The sequence below is a fragment of the Diuraphis noxia genome, unplaced genomic scaffold (genome assembly GCF_037042655.1).
Source record: "Diuraphis noxia isolate RWA-SAM2 unplaced genomic scaffold, SU_Dnox_SAM2 contig0002, whole genome shotgun sequence".
In the NCBI taxonomy this organism is placed as follows: Eukaryota; Metazoa; Arthropoda; class Insecta; order Hemiptera; family Aphididae; genus Diuraphis; species Diuraphis noxia.
The window spans coordinates 16356013-16374109 of NW_028301712.1; the positions used below are offsets into that span (position 1 = coordinate 16356013).

Consider the following 18097-nt stretch of genomic DNA (forward strand, 5'->3'; position numbering starts at 1 on the left):
AATATACGACAAATGGTACTATACACGCGAATCGGAACGGAAAAGTTTGTTACCTCCGCCGCCATGCGTCCTGCAGTTGGCCGTCTAGTCGAGGTACGTGACGGCACTAGTGATGGGTGGGAGAGGGGGTGGTGGCGCCTCGTCAGGGAAAACCGAGGACGACGACTACCACCGTTCCTCCTTTGTGCTCGTGTAAAGGGTGCGAGCGGCGGTGGAGCTGAAGGCACACTCGCGAGAAGCGTATACCGGCGGGAAAACCGAGCCGGCAACGCCGCGTCCCCAGAGACCTGACCGTGCCCGTTGAATTTCCCATTGCGTTACAATGGGAATTCATTTTGACCGATGTTCCTGCAGCCGCCACCGCCTCCCGCGCACAACTCGCTGACGGACATCCCAAAGTAATTATGATCTCGAATCGATTTTTTTTTTATATAATATATATATATAGATACCTGCACAGTAATAATGTTTCCAGAACGAGCAAAAATATACTGCAGATCTCTAAATTATTATTATAAGTATATAATTTAATTAACATATATAGAGCAGAGGCGACCAAATAGTCGATAGTGGGAGATTCGAGACCAGCCATTGTTATTTACTACCATACATTTAATAGCCTAAACCTATAAAATCCTAGTGACGGATGCAGTCTATACTTAGTATAGTTGTTTATATTTGTATGGCTCCTCAAAGGGAAAATAGATATTTATGAAAAAAAAGCTGAACTCGAGTTATATTATTGGTCGGTAACAATAACTAAAAAAGCCAATATTATTTAGGCCACTTTTTGAAGGATTTTAAATAAGAGATTATTAAGATTCTTAAGAGACATGGATAACTTTACATTATACATTTATAATGGTTAAAAATACTCGTATATTTATAAAAATAAATATTATATGCGATCCCGCGTCACTGCTCTAATTGTTAAGTAATTGCCAAATAATCAGCGATGTCATCTGGGGGGGGGAGTCAACTTGGGCATTTTCCCTTGTCTAACATTTACATTAACTATAAGTCGACACGTTTAAAAATTATACCAAATCTTATTTTTAACTTCTTAGGCCATTGTCATGGTATTGATATTTTTTTGATAAATAAATAAATTTTTAATTATTTTATCAACTAATTACCACGGTTCAAGGCAGTAATATCTTAAATCGTGCTAACTACAAATAGCCGATCAGCCGCCGTCTCCAAGTGAGGCAGTTGGTACTTGGCGCTCACACATTTAGATTTTAGACATTAGACGGTGGTAAGGTAAGTACGTAAATGTGGTATTAAAACATCAACGTAGGTATACTTGTATAATGTGTACTAAGGTATACAATGCTTAATAAGCATTGCTTATCCTATGACAGTTCGTTTGACAACAAAATTGCTTATATTTAATACTCCAGATTACGATGTGTGACGTTCAAATACCTGTAAAGTTCCCGCCCTCTTCACTTACTAAGACAATATTTTGCTAAGTGAATCTGCGTGAAAAAATAAGTTGAGTTAGCAAATCAGTGAGTGGTTGTCTAACAAAAACTGAAATGGCGCCCCACTGGAAAAAGTTATTATGAGCTTACGCAAACCAACAGCATTCGATAAACATTTACAATAACAAAACTAAGTATTAATTAAGAATAAATAAAGAAACGACACAACGAAACTGTCCGTGTCGAAAGAATGTGAAAAAGATGTTATTATCATAATATTATAATAACTGTACCTATATGCTTGCGTCCGTATTACATTGTTAGAATTTGGAACGGTTATCGAAATGACGAAATGTATAATGTATCAGAAATTCGCAAAGTTTTTCGAGCACTCCGTAATATTCGTAAACGCATACACCAGTGACCAGTGGTAGAAATTCCAGCTTTCGCGCTATTCTATAGAAAAAATAACTGTGAAAATATTCAATAACCTAACCGTGATACTATGGAAGTTGGACGGTGGTGCCATTGTCAGATTAAACATTTGTGGGCCCCTAGGTAGTTATAAAATATCAAGGCCCTCTGTACAACAATTTTTAATACTTAATTAAGTCTTAAATTTTACTCCTTACTTCATAATTAAAATAAGCATTTTTAATAATACCAATTAAGTTTAATAAATAAAATAATGTTTATTCAATTGTTTTACCATAACTCTATTTTATTAGTTTACAAAAAAAATTGAATTAATATTTTTAATTTTTCTATTAGTTAAAAAAATAAATATGCTTAGCAAAAAAAAATTAGGTAATAGGTAAATAAATAGATAATTTTAATACTTCGTTTAAAAAATTTGAACTTCAAATATTTACTTGAAAGCCGGAAATGCACGATTGTAATGTTATCGTCACCACCTGATTATATACAATATATATACATACCTAACAAGTAATAATTAAATTTCGACAAACTAAAAAAAATTGTTTTCAATAATAATATACACTACAATATTCATATCAAATTATGATCTGTTAATCCATAAAAAAAAGGTTTTCCATTTTCACGAAGCCTCTCGGCATGAGCCTAAATCGCTTAATGTTTATAATCCGGTATTGGGTGGTGCCGCTAATTGGTTAATTTCGTAAAAATAATTATGAAAAATTTATGTTTTTCTTATCGTCAAGTATTATACATACATGTAACATAATTATTTGTAGCATAGACTCCTATCATAAAACAATTTTGGTGATAATACTAATTCATGTTAACTGTTTTTGTACCTCACCTAGCGTCCAAGCCGGTAATTTATTGGCGTGTGATAGGTATCACTGTATTAGTGGCATCTACAAAATAGGCCTGAGTAAATGATTTTAAGGATAAATCCGCTAAGCCTTATTTTATTATATCTAATTTAAATAATTTATAACATTCATTCAATTGGTAAAGACATTTTTGTATGCAAATATACTTACGTTGTATTTTACTTTACTATATTATGAAAATATTACAGATTTCCGATTCATAATTTACCACATACTTACATGCTTTGTCTTTCTGTACATTCCATCTTAGGTACGAATTTCTATGGAAAGTTCTAAATATATATGCGTCAACAAATTTGTATTATTGTAATAATTCAATGGAAATTTTTCTATTTTTCCACGACAACCTGTCTGAATATATACAAGCATTATATTTATTTCGTACAACTAAAATATATCGTAGGTGACACATGACTTTCAATCTAAAACCTCGTTGAAAATATATGGATATTATTAACAAATTTAAATATTAATACATTTAGGAAGTATAAGAGTTAGAATTGTATTATTTATGTTAAACATAATATTTTTAGTGACTACAAAATCATACAGTATCTGTGTTATTGTAATATTGTCTTATAAATAATCTCAAATAATATGTACTTAATATATTTAATTATATAAATTTGTGAACAACAGACATGCCCAAAACCAATATGAGTAATAAGTATAATACAGAGTTTATAATATATATGTATACATACATTGTACAATTATAATAGATTATTAGATTAAATTAATTTAAACGACAACAAATAACAAAAGCCGATTAATTTATAAAAATTCAACATCGTGATAATTAGTTGCACCGTCACTAAAACCAATAACCGTGTTTATATACATGAGAGGTAATGGTGTGATGAAGCTTGATCAACATTATCGGATTTGTTTTCTACGAAAAGTCAAGTTTGGCTCAGGCCCCAGCCCTCAGAACAGCCTGCAGAGAGCTTAAATTTAAAATTCAGATTGCGCATGATAATTACATACCTTGCGAGAACTGAAAAGGCCTATCTATGTATAAAATACTTAAACGTTTTTCTCAAATTTCATGTTTATTATATGAACACAGCACAGTAGCCTATATCATTAGTTATCAGATTGTAACAACTAACAACTCAATAATTTCACATTTTTAGATTCTAACACAGTTGTTACTATAAATTCATTACACTTAGAAATTACCGTAGATTGTTCGGTCAATCAATCATAGATATAAAAAAAATATAAAAGTCCTCGCAATCATATACATGCAACGCCGAACTAATTTAATACCTCCCGCGTTTGTGGTTCATCAATTTGATTGTTCGTGAAAATAAAAATTGACATTGTTCTTATGTTTACACATTACACGTCACCGTGTCAACCGGTTACTCTTATAGAAATAATAGACGGAAAGGTTTCAAACCGGCAACAGTTCAACAGTTGTCTTGCGTACGTATAATATTTTATCTGTCTATATATAATATATACCTAATAGCTGTCGACACGTCCTCCACGTAACGGTAGCGAGTAAAGTATTTAAGACAGTAAAAATCGACTACCTGCTGTTACAAAAACGCGGATATTGGTACAGACACAACGTGTAGTTAGTTATACATAATATTGTTATAAATCCAGTGCAGCTAATCAGTGCAAAGTCGCGGTCGGCGAACACGCAGTGGCATGTGGCATACCGATACCCCGTATACCTATGCTATGTATAATAAATAATATAATATCATGTTGCCAATTATCGTATTTTACGCTTGTCCATACCACCCACGTCATTTTAAATAGTATTATAATATTGATGATAGTTATTAGTAACGAAAATATACGGTAAAAATTCGAGCAAATAAAATTGTAGATAGGAAGGTAACCAGGTATCAGATGGCATGCATATTATGTTGACGAAGCATGATGCTGTTGTATACACACATCTCTCCCCATCCGTGCGTTATTTTAATACAGGTACAGAGTGTCTAAAAAGTTTGGAAGTTTTTCACAAGTATGCCGACGCGACGGTATAATAAACATTTTTTTATCGAGTTTCCCTGTATATAAATACATGTACATATATGTGTGCCGAGCATTAATAATAACCGCCGCCACTCGTCGAGGAAAAAATGTCATACCCTCCGGTGCTTTCGAAAAAAACAGAAGTGGATTTTTATCCCGCGCACTCCACTGCATCATAACATAATGCACTATATGATGCATTTCACGTAGGTATATATGTGCGAACGTTATTCGAAAGCGACGTTACAGTGTATACATATAGGTACAATATGTATCGCATGCTCCGGACTCGTAACTATAAAAACCAGCGCAGTGCATGTACGATGTAACTCTACGATTTAGCACCACACGGTATAGTCGAACACAGCGTATTTTATGAGCACCTTATATATATATATATATATATATATATATATATATAGAATGTAGCTGATGTATAATATCGGTGTACTTACGTCTCAGCGAACGAGGTGTAGCCTGTTTCCTCCTAGACATGATGCGTGCGATACCACAAGATTCGCGGGCGGTAGTTCGCGCCTTTTTATATATATCTCTCTCTCGCACACGCACTTTTTCTGACACAAACACACTCACATACTCTCTCTCTCTCTCTCCCTCTCTCTCGTCTTTCCGCTCCTTTATTACTAATTGTTATTTGTTTTTCGTTTTCGCTCACAAGTCTCTCGCCGCGCCCGCCGATGTAAACGCGATCACGCGATCCGACCGACCGACCGACGGTAGCGGCGAGACCACTACGAGTGGGCTAATATATACGAGTGCGAGTCCGACGATCGGAGGAACTGCAACGCCAGACGTTTCCGCTGCCGGCACCGCACGCACGCACGTTCGCGGAAACGGTCACCACTCTCGTGGGGGTGAAAAAAGAGCACAGCACGTGTGTATAGTAATTATAATCTCTTAGACACTTATACGCACAGGGTGAATAATATATCGTATATTATACAACGTATATAATACAATGGATGTTATAGTAATATTTTATTATTAATATTCCCGCACTTTCGCCGCCGCGGTCAAAAATATTTATACTTTAATTAATTTTTGTACGCGACTATTACTGTAAACCTCGTGCGATTTCCTGATGCCCGGTACGACTTTCCGTGGTGTATACGCGATTATGCCACTTACGAATATGCATGCATTATGTGCATAATGTTCGTGTATTATATTTACGCGCCGCGGTCGTGCGTGCGTGTTAAGCGCGTGTTGCGTATTAGAGAATACTTCCGGTCCGGACAACGTCGGGCCAGTGACTTCCGCCGCCGGCGAAACGTTCGTCGCCGACGCACGACCATGAGCAGACGGGCCGGCGCGCGCAACCCTTATATACACACGTCGTGAGCGCTCCTGCTGTACTCTGTATAGATATATCTCACATTATATATGTATACGCATTATACACGTGTACGTGATGTTTTACGCATATAGACAATAAAATAATTTATACAATTTAATATAATTATGTATAACATATTATTATATTATTATTAGTGTTAACACTTTATATTATTATGATTTTTATTTTTTTTACATATTATTGTCGTCACCACCAATTTATTTTATCATCGATGTTTTTATTGTAATTGAAATTGTTTTAAGTCAAGGACCTACTATATATGCTATATACACGCCGATAAATTAGAGCACTTCGACAATATTATCAATATTATAGGTCGAATCGCTAACGTGCAGCCACGTGCTCTACAAAATTACAAGCGTTTACCTTGTTTACGTTACACTTATACACCTATATATTATATTATTGTCATTGTTTACACTCTCCTATCAAAGTCAAAGTGCTTTCAGTAAAGACTTTTGTTATTTAGAATACTTGAGATCAAATACCTGTAAGCTGCACTACTATGCTATAGTATTTTATATACTTTTTTTTATTATTTGCAATAAAACAGTATTCAAACTTTAAACGTGACATCACAGATGGATATCAAAAATAGATATATCTTTAATAAAAACTTTTTATATAATATACTTACAAATATATAAATATTTTATTCTGGCCTATGCGTTGCCAATTAAGAAATCAGTAAATCCAGTTCTTTTTTTTTAATCAATAGTTTGCCCAAAATTAGCATGATGGATTTGCATAATGATGTATTTACCACTATATCAAATATTCTGTTAGACTGACATATCGACCGATCGCAATTGTTCAATATCAATAAGATTTAAAACATAGTTTAAAGAAATTTTTATTTCAAGGAATCATAATATTACAGATTTAAAACTGCAGTATTATATAGTAATGGTGGGTGTATATTCTCTGTTAATGGATAAGTATATATAGTGGTTTCACTGAATTTGTATTAGATAAACTTGAGTAAACATTAATAACTGGACTACCGAATTAAGAACCAACATTTAAGTTTAGTGTAATAATTTATTAGTAACTAATTTTTAATCAAAATATTATTTTTACTATTTATTTTCCAAATGTTATTATTAAAATATAATAGGGATGTAGAATGATTTCTAATACTTATGATCTAGACTCTAATGGTTTTTTACTCAATATTCAAACTCCTCTACTCCTGCTCTTCCTCCCCGAATAAAAAATTTATACGCCCTCTGTAAATTATTGGTAAAATATAACGATAACAGACAAATAGGTACTCATGAACTGATAAATTTTACAACTAATACGTAATACATAAAAAATATTATTAGGATATAGATAATATATAGGTTTTTAATATAATTCATTAATACCTAATATAAATATAATATAGGAGATAGGTACCTATAAAAGTTCTATAGTATGTATAATTAAATTTAACTAATAATTATATCAATTATAAATATCAATTTGATTTTGCTGTTTTTGAACAATAACATAATTTTAAAGTAAAAAAAAAATAACTTAAATTACGTGGTCATTTCCAGTTTTAATATTTATTATTTATTTATTTATTACGCCCAAGATGGGCAAAAGTAACAAAATATATATACAATAAGTTAGATACTTAGTTAATAAAGAATAAATTAAACACAGTGGATCATTAAAAAATCAAAATTTGTAAAGTTATTACTGAACTTACACATACCTACTATAGTAACTGTAATTCTGGTGGTGGCAATCAATATTAAATAATGAATGATTTTGAGAGTTGAATGTAGGTACCTTAAATTTAATTTTAGTTAATAAATCGGGACAATCAATTATAAGTTTATATATATAATTAACGTAATTAAATAATCTGCGTTTAGATAATATATCAAGGCCCCGTGTATATAGCAACATAAGAAATATCATTAATTGGTAATCTTAATTTAGGTGCTACCTAACCATTTTAGAAAGTGATTTTGAATACTTTCAAGTTTATTTACCCAAATAACAGTTAAAGGGTTCCATTCAATAGATCAGTATTCCAGAATGAAACGTACTAATGAACAATACAGTTACTTTAAAACATGTGGGATTATTGAATTCCCAAGTATTGCGTCTAATGAAACCTAATAATTTTAATGCTTTTTTATACATTTTGTCTGACAAAGTGAAATTTAAAAGATAAGTCACTCGATAGCCAAACACCTAAATCTTTTACAGAAGAAACTGCATTCAAGGATACGTTATGTATTTGATAACTAAATTGTATCGGGTTAGTACAACATGAGAATAATATTTGTTGACATTTATTTACATTTATGTTTAACTTGTTCATTCTACACCATTCAGAAAAGTGATCTATATCTTCCTGTAACTCTTAAACAATTATTACGTCATGTTTTAACTGGGTTATACAATTTTGAATCATCAGCAAATAGCAGAAATTTGGAATATTTAAAAGTTTTATCTAAATCATTAACAAATAATAAAAATAGTAATGGAGATAAATGACCCCCCTTAAGTACACCGGAGGTAACTTCAATAGGATCAGAAAATATATTATTAATTTTTGCCTGCTATCGTCTGTTAGATAAGTAGGACTCTAACCAGCTTAATAATGTACCAATTGTATCATGTACACCCATTAATTTAAGTTTATACAATAATATTTAAATATCTTCGGTATCAAATGCTTTTTTAAGATCAGTATAGATAACATCTACTTGGCCATCACTTTCGACTGTGGATATTAAATCGGAATAAAAAACTAATAAATTAGTGCTAGTTGACCATTGTGACCGAAAGCCGTATTGATTAGATGATATAGAGTTAGCTTAAAAGTGGTTGTTAGTTTATTATTTATAATTTTCTCGAAAAGTTTTGGAATTACAATTATTTTTGAGATTGCTCGATAATTTGTGACGTATTCTTTATTGCCAGATTTTAAAATTGGTGTTACATAGTTTAATTTCTACTTGTCGGGGAAGAATTCGGAAGATACCTGATGAATGATGATATTGACATTAGTAAGATAATAAATATAGGAATTGATAAGGCATGTCTACATTGTTGTTAAAAAAGAGCAGGGATTAAGTCATAATCAGGAGAAGGGTAATTGCCAACTTGAGTAAGAGCTTTGAATATTTCACCTAACGAGAAATCTACGTTAGATACATTTACATTACAATTATTATTCATTCTATCATTATCGAAATTCGTGTTGGTTGTGTTTGTTTAAAAATATACAGAAGCGAAATATGAATTAAATTATTATTGAATATAGACTTGTGTGACTATTTGGTGAGATATAACAGGTTCTAATTATAAACATTATAACCTTACCGATACTAACGGCAACGAACAATAAATTGATCGATAAGTGGTTATAATTAGGTATAGGTATCTATAATTTTAGACAAAAATCTATTACTAATGCATATCACAACACCACCGATTTTATTACAGTTACTGATGTTTCTATCAGTTCTATAAAGAGAAAAGTAATCAAAACCCAGTTCACAATTGTTAATATTATTATTTAGCCAAGTTTCGGTCAATATAAAATAATCGAAACATATAGTATGAATATCGCGTCTAAGTAAACATAATTTAGAACGAAGGTCTCTAACATTATGATAATAGCCTATAAAAGATTTACATTAAAATTAAAAGAAGTAGGTACTAATAAGATTATCTTGGTTACTCGTGTAAAGTGTATTTATACTTGGGCAGATTGAGCGTGTTTTTGAATCAGGATTGAATTTTCATGAACAAACTTGATGTACCAGCTCAGGTCTCCATAGTCGAGTTTATTTCGTAGTTGCAACTTGACTAGATTGAGTTGGTTTCTCTGCGTCATCGTTAGGTCTGTGGTGATCCATACGTGATTCCAGTAATCAGATTGCCGAAATTCAGACTATGCTTTCAAAATTGACAATACTGCATCATTATTTTCCAACTCTACTAAAATAAGTCAGGGTTTATTACAGTTTTTACCCGACCTGGTAGTTTTAAGGTTAGGTGTATTTGGAACCATGTAGCTTATTATGTTAGAGGTAGGCTTATTAGTTTCACCAATGGATTCATTGTTATCGGGAACGTTGAAAATTATTATAATATTATGTGATTTTCTTAATCGAACTTGTACTTCGTGGACTGCTTCAAAAGATAAGATAGTGTTGCTATTCGTCAATAAATCGATTTGTTGGCGCAAATTCGATAAGTACCTCCGTTTTCACTATATCTTAATTTGTTTTCAAAGTAGAAACAGTACCAGATATCATCCAGAATTCATCGCGATATTTACTAATTTCAAAAAATTCAGTTTTTTGTTCCAAAACTGAAGTTTAGATACCTTCAAGTTTGATGTTCATTAATTTGATAGATGATTTCAACAACTGTAAAGTTTGGAGAGTTTTTTTTAGATTTAGTTGATGTAGGCATAATGAAACTAAAAATAAACAGATAAGACACCGATAGTCCCCATAGATGTTTATCGCACGACCGCTGAACTGTAACTGTATATAATATATTCACAGTATAAAATATATTTAACTACCTACTCTTCCTTAGAGTATAATGCTTTTTTTTTTTTTTATTTGAATTAAGCCTCGGCAACTATGGCCATTGGCAACAATGGGTTTAATTCTAAATTATTTACATGCTATATACCTAAGTAACTTATTAAATACTATTGATAAGGTTGGTCAGGTTGGACTTAGTAATAAAGATTATTATTTGTCTTATGTTGTCTGAGTGGAGGGCTTCTGACAGGATGTTTGAGATGCCTGCTTCCCGTCTATCCGTTTCGTATGAGAGGCATTCAGTAGTAGTACTAATGCTTATTAGTTATTAATTTATTATATTATGTATTTATTGTATTGCAATTAAAGGTACCCCTACACATAACATTTTACGTGACACAAATCAGAACATAATTACATATATTTTAAACAGGCAAATACACATAAATAATTAGGTTAAACATTATTACCTATAGCTATAATTGTGATTTGTGACAAATGTTTTAAAGGATTATTATTATTTATTACCTACTCATTTAACCACTTGCCAGTCGCCAACACTAATCGGATAGGTACTACATAATATTACTAATTAGTATTATCAAACATCAGCAATGACAAACGTTGCACATAATTATGATTATAATTCATTACACATTCGTGGGAAATCTATTGATAAATCCCTATAAGTGATCGTTGTAACATTATTATCATATACATTGATAATAATTTTAATAACTTTTATCTCTATTAGAGATTTTAGATGAATTATATATCAGATTATAATATAAATACAGTCATACAGATTGTTGGCAATGAGTACCTTGTGTATCATTTATTTTGTAGTTAATCGTGAATAATCATCTAACTGGTAAAAATATTTACATTTATAGGTAAACCAACCAAAGAGTGTGCAGCAACCGCCTGCAATGCCCGGAGGAGCTTTAAACTTTTACGGCTTATCTTAGACCAAACAGCTAACACAGATCAATACCCACTAATCTATATTGATGCAAATATCTGAGAACGGATTTGAATGTGTTGAAAAGTTACCTTTTGGCTTTTAGCTATGCATAAAATATTAGGTACATTATTGTATTCTTTGACTCAGTGGCGTATTTACGGGGGGGATCAAGGGGATCAACCCCCCCCCCCCATAGACTTTATTCACACAATTAATTATATTCGTGACTGGTTATAATTTGACGATTATTATTTAAAATATTATGACTATTATTTTTATTTTTTTTATCAATAATTGATTAAATTTGCATGAATAAAACCGCCGAGTGCTGCTAGTCAGACGGGCTAGATTTGTATTATTCCCTATAGAAAATAACGTTTTATGCTTGCAGACTGCAGTTCAGTCTTGGAAAATTGTTAAGCATTCGAATAAATGTAATAATATGAATATGCATTCAAATACTTTTTTTAGATTCTGAGCGGAGCGATTAATGTATTGATTTTACAATGATGTGTGTTTTTTTTATTTTTTTGTGTCTGTCATCACGTTTTAGGATAGTAAAAATGCTTAGATTTTCTTCAACAGTATCTTTTCTGATAGGAAAATGAACCTATATGGTACTTTGGGGGGTCAAAAGTAAAAATTTCCGAGTAGTTTTCAAAAGCACTGTGAAAAACAAATGAAAAATTAAGGAAAAAACGGGAATTTTTACGCAAACCTATTTTGGTAAAAATCGATTTCGGTTTTTGGTGTAATTCTAAAAAAAAATGTCTGTAGATACATGAAATTTTCACTGGTTGTTTAATTTAACACTTTCTATATTTGATACAATTTTCAATTTATTTTGACTTGTTTTGAGCTGTTTATGGATATACTTAGTTTCCAACTTTTTTAGGTTTTTTTTTTTTTGAATGCCAATAAAACTTTATTTGTTGGGTAAAAAAGCTTGAAAATTGAATACGATGCTTCTTATATATTTTTAAAATAGTGGTTGAAAAATATTAAAAATCCTTAGTCATAGTTTTTTTTTATAACCATTTAAAGTTCAAATCTTGACAAAATACGGAAAAACACGAAAATTAGCAAATTATTTTGAGTTAGAAATTTATAAAAATTGATCTTATTGAATCTAAGATTTGAAAATTTAATATAAGATTCTTCATAAGTATGCCTACTTTTATCAAAAAAAAAAAAATCTCTACCGGAAAGTCAAATTAAATTTTTATGAGCAATTGAATTTCATATTTTTTATCTTGTATTGTAATAACATGATTAACATGATTTTGGTTTAATAAAACATTTAATCTCAAGTAATGTGTTGTGTGTTATAATTTTGGCAAACGTAGAAAGTATATTTAATATTAATAATGTATTAATATTAATATTTATAATTCATGGAAACTTGGAGGGGGTGAGGGGGCGTAGCCCCCCTCAAGTTAATAATTATCATAAAAAGTCATATCCCCCCCCATGACAAAAACCTAAATACGCCACTGCTATGACTATATATTATGTTATAATCTTTAACAAAAAAAACTCATAAGTATAAAATCGAATATTTTTCCACGGTACAAATATTATGCATTATGATAAAATTGAAGTAGACAATAGTGTTAACTCTTCTTTATGTACAGTACCGTCATAATAAATCACTGAAATAAAATGTTTAATTTTTTATTTAAATCAATATTCAGTGTCAGATACCTAATCGTCGTATTATCAAAAATATTATTATACGATCTAGAACTGACATAAACGAAATAAATTGTAATATTTTAAAGGAAACAATAAAAAAAAATCCTGAAAACTCGCTTTTCTATAATTAAGAAGTTAATGAATGTACCTTGCCATTAGTGTAATTCATTGACTCGTTGTAATGCATCATAGATGTACGCATTAAATATGATTTCCGTAAAAAATTGTTGTGAATGAAAAAATATTTTGATCAGAGACGATCGCATTTCCTTGCGATACCTATCTATGCGATTTCATATAAGCGTAGGGAATCCAGGTACATAGATTAGCCGTATTTATAAAATCCAAACTATTTAAAAGCTGAATACCAAAGTTTAAAGAGGACGTCACGCCTCCCACACGTATTTTCTTCCATTTTTAAACTTATAACATAGAAAATGTATATTCAGCAGAACCAATTTTGTGTTGTTAGCATTTCATTGACCTATTTAATGACAAGGTACCCTCGAAACCTACCAACTATACAGTAAAATACTAAAGTGATATCCTTGTTTTTTAAAATAGGTAATATAAAATAATACTTAAACAAGCCATTACGCTTATCATTATTAACATATTTTTATACAACAAAACGTTGAACTTGGGTAGATACCTAACCTGATATTTTAGTATTGTAATTTCTTTGCTACTATAAGACTTCCATATTCTAAATTCTTATAAGTAGCTTAAGTAGCTATAGTAAAAATGAAAAACTGTTCATTGGTAGCCGGTAGAAGCATCAATTGAGAACGGCTAGACCGGGTTTTTTTTTTAATAAACGTCCGCAATTTTCCGAATGAAATTCTTACTAAGGGAAAAATTTCAAAATTCAAGAAAACCTGATAGGCCTTTTTTCAAGAAGATTTTTCGATAAATTGTTTTTTGTTCATAAGTGGTTGCCAGATTTCATATTACAATATAATATAAGCAGGAATTAATATTTTTTTTTCAATCCTATTCGGTTTTATACCAAGGAAGTTACCTAATGAAAATTATAAAAAAAAAATAATAATAAACTGTATTGTAATAATATGTAGGAATATCTAATTAGTATATTCACCTTTATAAAATTGACCTAACTTGAATTAATTACCAATAAATAAATAAATAAATACTTAGGAAGCTAAAAATAATCTCATACACAAATATCTTTTTGGTTAAGTACATAGTATATATTATATTATACTATTATAATTAGTAGAAATATAGCATATTAAATAACAATTTTAACCAAATTTAAATCATATAATAAATGGCATTTTTTAACTGACAACAAATTGTGTGGGGTTAGCTTGTTTTGTATAAAATAAATATTTATTTGACAGTTGTGAAAATATATATTCTAAATTTTTTCAAAAAAATAATCAACTTGCTTAATAACTTGTTATTAAAACTTATATTAATAACTCAACACTTCAACAAAATTTTTTTGAAATTAATAAGAAAATTAAAAAAAAATTTTGTTGAAAGTATAAAGTTGAAATTTAGTATTCTTTATTATCATTGATTAAATATTTAATTTTAATTTTAAATTTAATCAATGTTATTATTAAAAAAGAATAATTACTTTAGGATTTCTCTTTTTAAACAAACAATTATACAGTTATAAAATAAACTTTACTTAAAATCTATAAAATGTACATATATTTTTAACCTATTTTATAAGAATAATAAATAAAATACAAATGTAACATTATTGATGAATAATGATATGTATTAAATATTTTATGTTTTCACATAATATGTATTTTATGTGTGTCTATGTTTGTACTAAGTTTCTAATAATTCATCTAGTGTCTTTATAATTTTAAACTTTGAACTTTTCTCAGGATCCAGAGGAGCATTACCAGGCCTTACCAAGAGAATTGAATTACAACCAGCCTTTATAGCTGCTTCTGCTTCAACTATTACATCAGTTAAGAATAAAATATCACTACAATTTACATTTATTTCATTAGCAATATTTGTGTAACTGGTTTCTGAGCCTTTTGGACCCATTTTAGTGTCAAAATATTTTAGAAATATACCAGACACGTCTCCATATATGGAATATTGAAATAAGTACTCTTGAGCTTTAGTACTTCCAGAGGAATAGGTGTATATCTTTTTACCCAATTCAGTTAACTTATTTAAAACTGGTAATACATCTTCATACAAATGACCTCTTAAAAGACCACTTTCATATCCATCTTTCCATATGTGACCTTGTAATTGCTTTAGAGCTGTAGTTTTTTTATCGTTGGTCATCTGCCATAATACATTATTGATTACAGATTTCTTTGCATTATCGCCAGTAGATATCGGTACAAAACCTTCAATATTGGAATCAACAACAGCTTGTGCACGTAATGATTCTAAATCTTGTTGAAAACTCTCATCGTCCCAGTGTTTTTCAACGTAATCCTCGAGGACTTCAGTGACATACGGAAATAATGTATCTTTGACAAAGCTAATAGATGTAATTGTTCCTTCAATATCAAGAAGAATTACATTCTCGTTCACTGGCATTTTATATCACAGAATAACTATTATCAAGACCTGCAAAAACAGAAATACAAGTATTCAGTATTTTGTAAAATATTCATTAATTATTTAAACTGTATGTTAATAGGTTTAAGTACTTGATATTAAACATATAATGTAATTGTAAAATTAATAGGTACTTTATACAAAACAATTTTTGTTAACTGGGGGTGGAGTAGCCGAGCGGACTAAGGCGTCGGTTGCGATGCACGCAATCGCCTGTTTGAATCTCAGTCACGGGCGGCATCACTCTTTGGGCATTTCACGGTGTCTGGAGAGAGAGGCCACCCCCCCCCCCCCAACCAGGCATGGCAGAAACCTACGGGTGCCCATTCAAAATTCTACCAAAAACCCACATGTTAAAACCTACAATACCTTCCCCTACAGTTCCCCAGGCTAATGACCTCAGTTGTCTAAGCCCTAACCCTAAAAAAAAAAATTTTTGTTAAATAGAGAAAAATAAGCACCTATCTAATTTCTAACATTAAAAATCTAATGGTTTATTTAACATTTTAAATGAATTAAAATGATAAATGAAATGTATTGTATATTAAGCATATTTCTATAATGTACAATTTGGAATAACCTACTTAAATAGAATGTACTGAAATTATAAATGTAGTTATTATGAAATAGGTAATCAAATATCCTACTGAAAATGTTTATCAAGTGTTTTATCTTTTAAATTCTCAATAAAGAAAAAATTACTTTATTTTAAATTATCATTATATATTTTTGACATACCTAATGCTTATCATTTATGATAATAAGATTTTCTATAGAATAAGGACTTGTTCTTGTTCTTACAAAACTTGAAATGAAAAATGTCAACTAAACCCTTAAAAAAATAATTTATAATATCCTTTATTTCATATATTTATGACACATTTTTTTCCAACTGTTATTAACCAATTATTTTTAATTAGAGATACAATTTTATAGTACTAGAAAGTAGAAATATAACATTTAATAATAAAGCAAACGCTGAACACAATATAGGTACTAGTCAATACCTTATTTTGGGACACAACTGTACCAACTGTTCCAAGGTTCAGCAGTATTATTGGGAGTAAAGTCATTGGGTAGGAAGCATGTTGAATAATATTTATAATTCAATTGTATGTAGTCAAATGAAGTCTAAAAGCAGTCGCTAGATAGAAAAATAGAATTGATGGGATAGCAATTACAACCTCTTGCGACCCTGTAATGGATGCCTATGCAAAGGTCTATATGAATCAAGTAATATTTCTAGGAAAAGTATTAGGTAAACTGAAAAGGTGAATTATGTAATGCTGCCATAGATTAGTTTTCTCTATTCTAATATTCTATTCTATATAGGGCTTAAATGTGGCTATGTTTGTAGTTTAGGCAAGTAGCTACTCGTTTACAGCTAATCAATACAAATACTGTAATATTATTTGTTATAATTTTAACACATTTTTATGTAGTACTTAAAAAGTTTATATGAATTAATAACTACACTAACCAGTTTACTTACCTATATTATGCAGAGTAAAAAAAATAATGTATACATATTTTACCTTTATTTTATAGATTTATATAGACTATAGACGTTCTTCAACGATGTCGGAAACAGTTTTTAAAAAACAACCAGAGATAATATTCGATTACGGATTAATAAAAAACAACTATATAAGAAAAATAAGACAAGTATTAATTAATATTAAAACGTTCAAAAATTCTAATTTTGCTTGGCACATGTAACCAATCTTATCGTTATCTTGTAACGCACTTACTTATCAGAAGATAAGACATAATAGGTACCTTATTAAAAAATGACCTTGCTACTGTTACCGTCTTAGATCATATTATACAATAATATACAATACAAATACAATATGATCTAAGGTTACTGTCGTGTACTCTTTTGATAAAGAAATATATTCATAACGTCTATACATATAACATAGTAAATTACCATGGCTAAACATGTAATTATTATTTAGTCATGCCTATAACTATGTCTATAACCATTACAGGTATTACAATGTACAAGTATTGGTAAATTATTTGAATTCGTCAAGTATTATACTTGAATAAATACATCTGAGTTAAAATGTTCAAATACATTTTAAATACTTTTAAAAAAGTTCATCAACAAAGTATTTATAATTGTAAATATACATATACCTGTACGTATATATTAATATACTATACTTTCTCTAGATATAGATAGCCTACTGTTGGCTAGGAATATCTTATAAAAAAATAATAAAATA

General features: G+C 30.2%; 2 protein-coding genes across 3 annotated transcripts in view; both read right to left on the reverse strand.

Moving 5' to 3' along the window:
* L (zinc finger protein Lobe) overlaps nucleotides 1-6006 on the reverse strand; it is a 125260-nt gene extending 119254 nt beyond the window's left edge. The window contains exon 1 of the mRNA XM_015511558.2: nucleotides 5203-6006. Within this exon, the coding sequence (XP_015367044.2) occupies nucleotides 5203-5242 (40 nt within the window). The 5' untranslated portion in view covers nucleotides 5243-6006. The remainder of the gene's footprint in view (nucleotides 1-5202) is intronic.
* A 9021-nt stretch (nucleotides 6007-15027) lies between these two features.
* Nucleotides 15028-17588, reverse strand: Enoph (enolase-phosphatase E1). 2 transcript variants are annotated; one of them, XM_089221272.1, is made up of 2 exons: nucleotides 17356-17588; nucleotides 15028-15872 (listed from the first exon to the last, which is right to left on the reverse strand). In XM_089221272.1, exon 2 carries the CDS (start codon nucleotides 15840-15842, stop codon nucleotides 15105-15107), a length of 738 nt encoding a protein of 245 aa, XP_089077398.1. In that variant the 5' UTR covers nucleotides 15843-15872; nucleotides 17356-17588; the 3' UTR covers nucleotides 15028-15104. The 2 variants fall into 2 exon arrangements, with proteins under 2 accessions (XP_089077398.1, XP_089077397.1); XM_089221271.1 differs by having other exon boundaries at nucleotides 17399-17587.
* Between the last annotated feature and the right edge of the window lie 509 nt (nucleotides 17589-18097).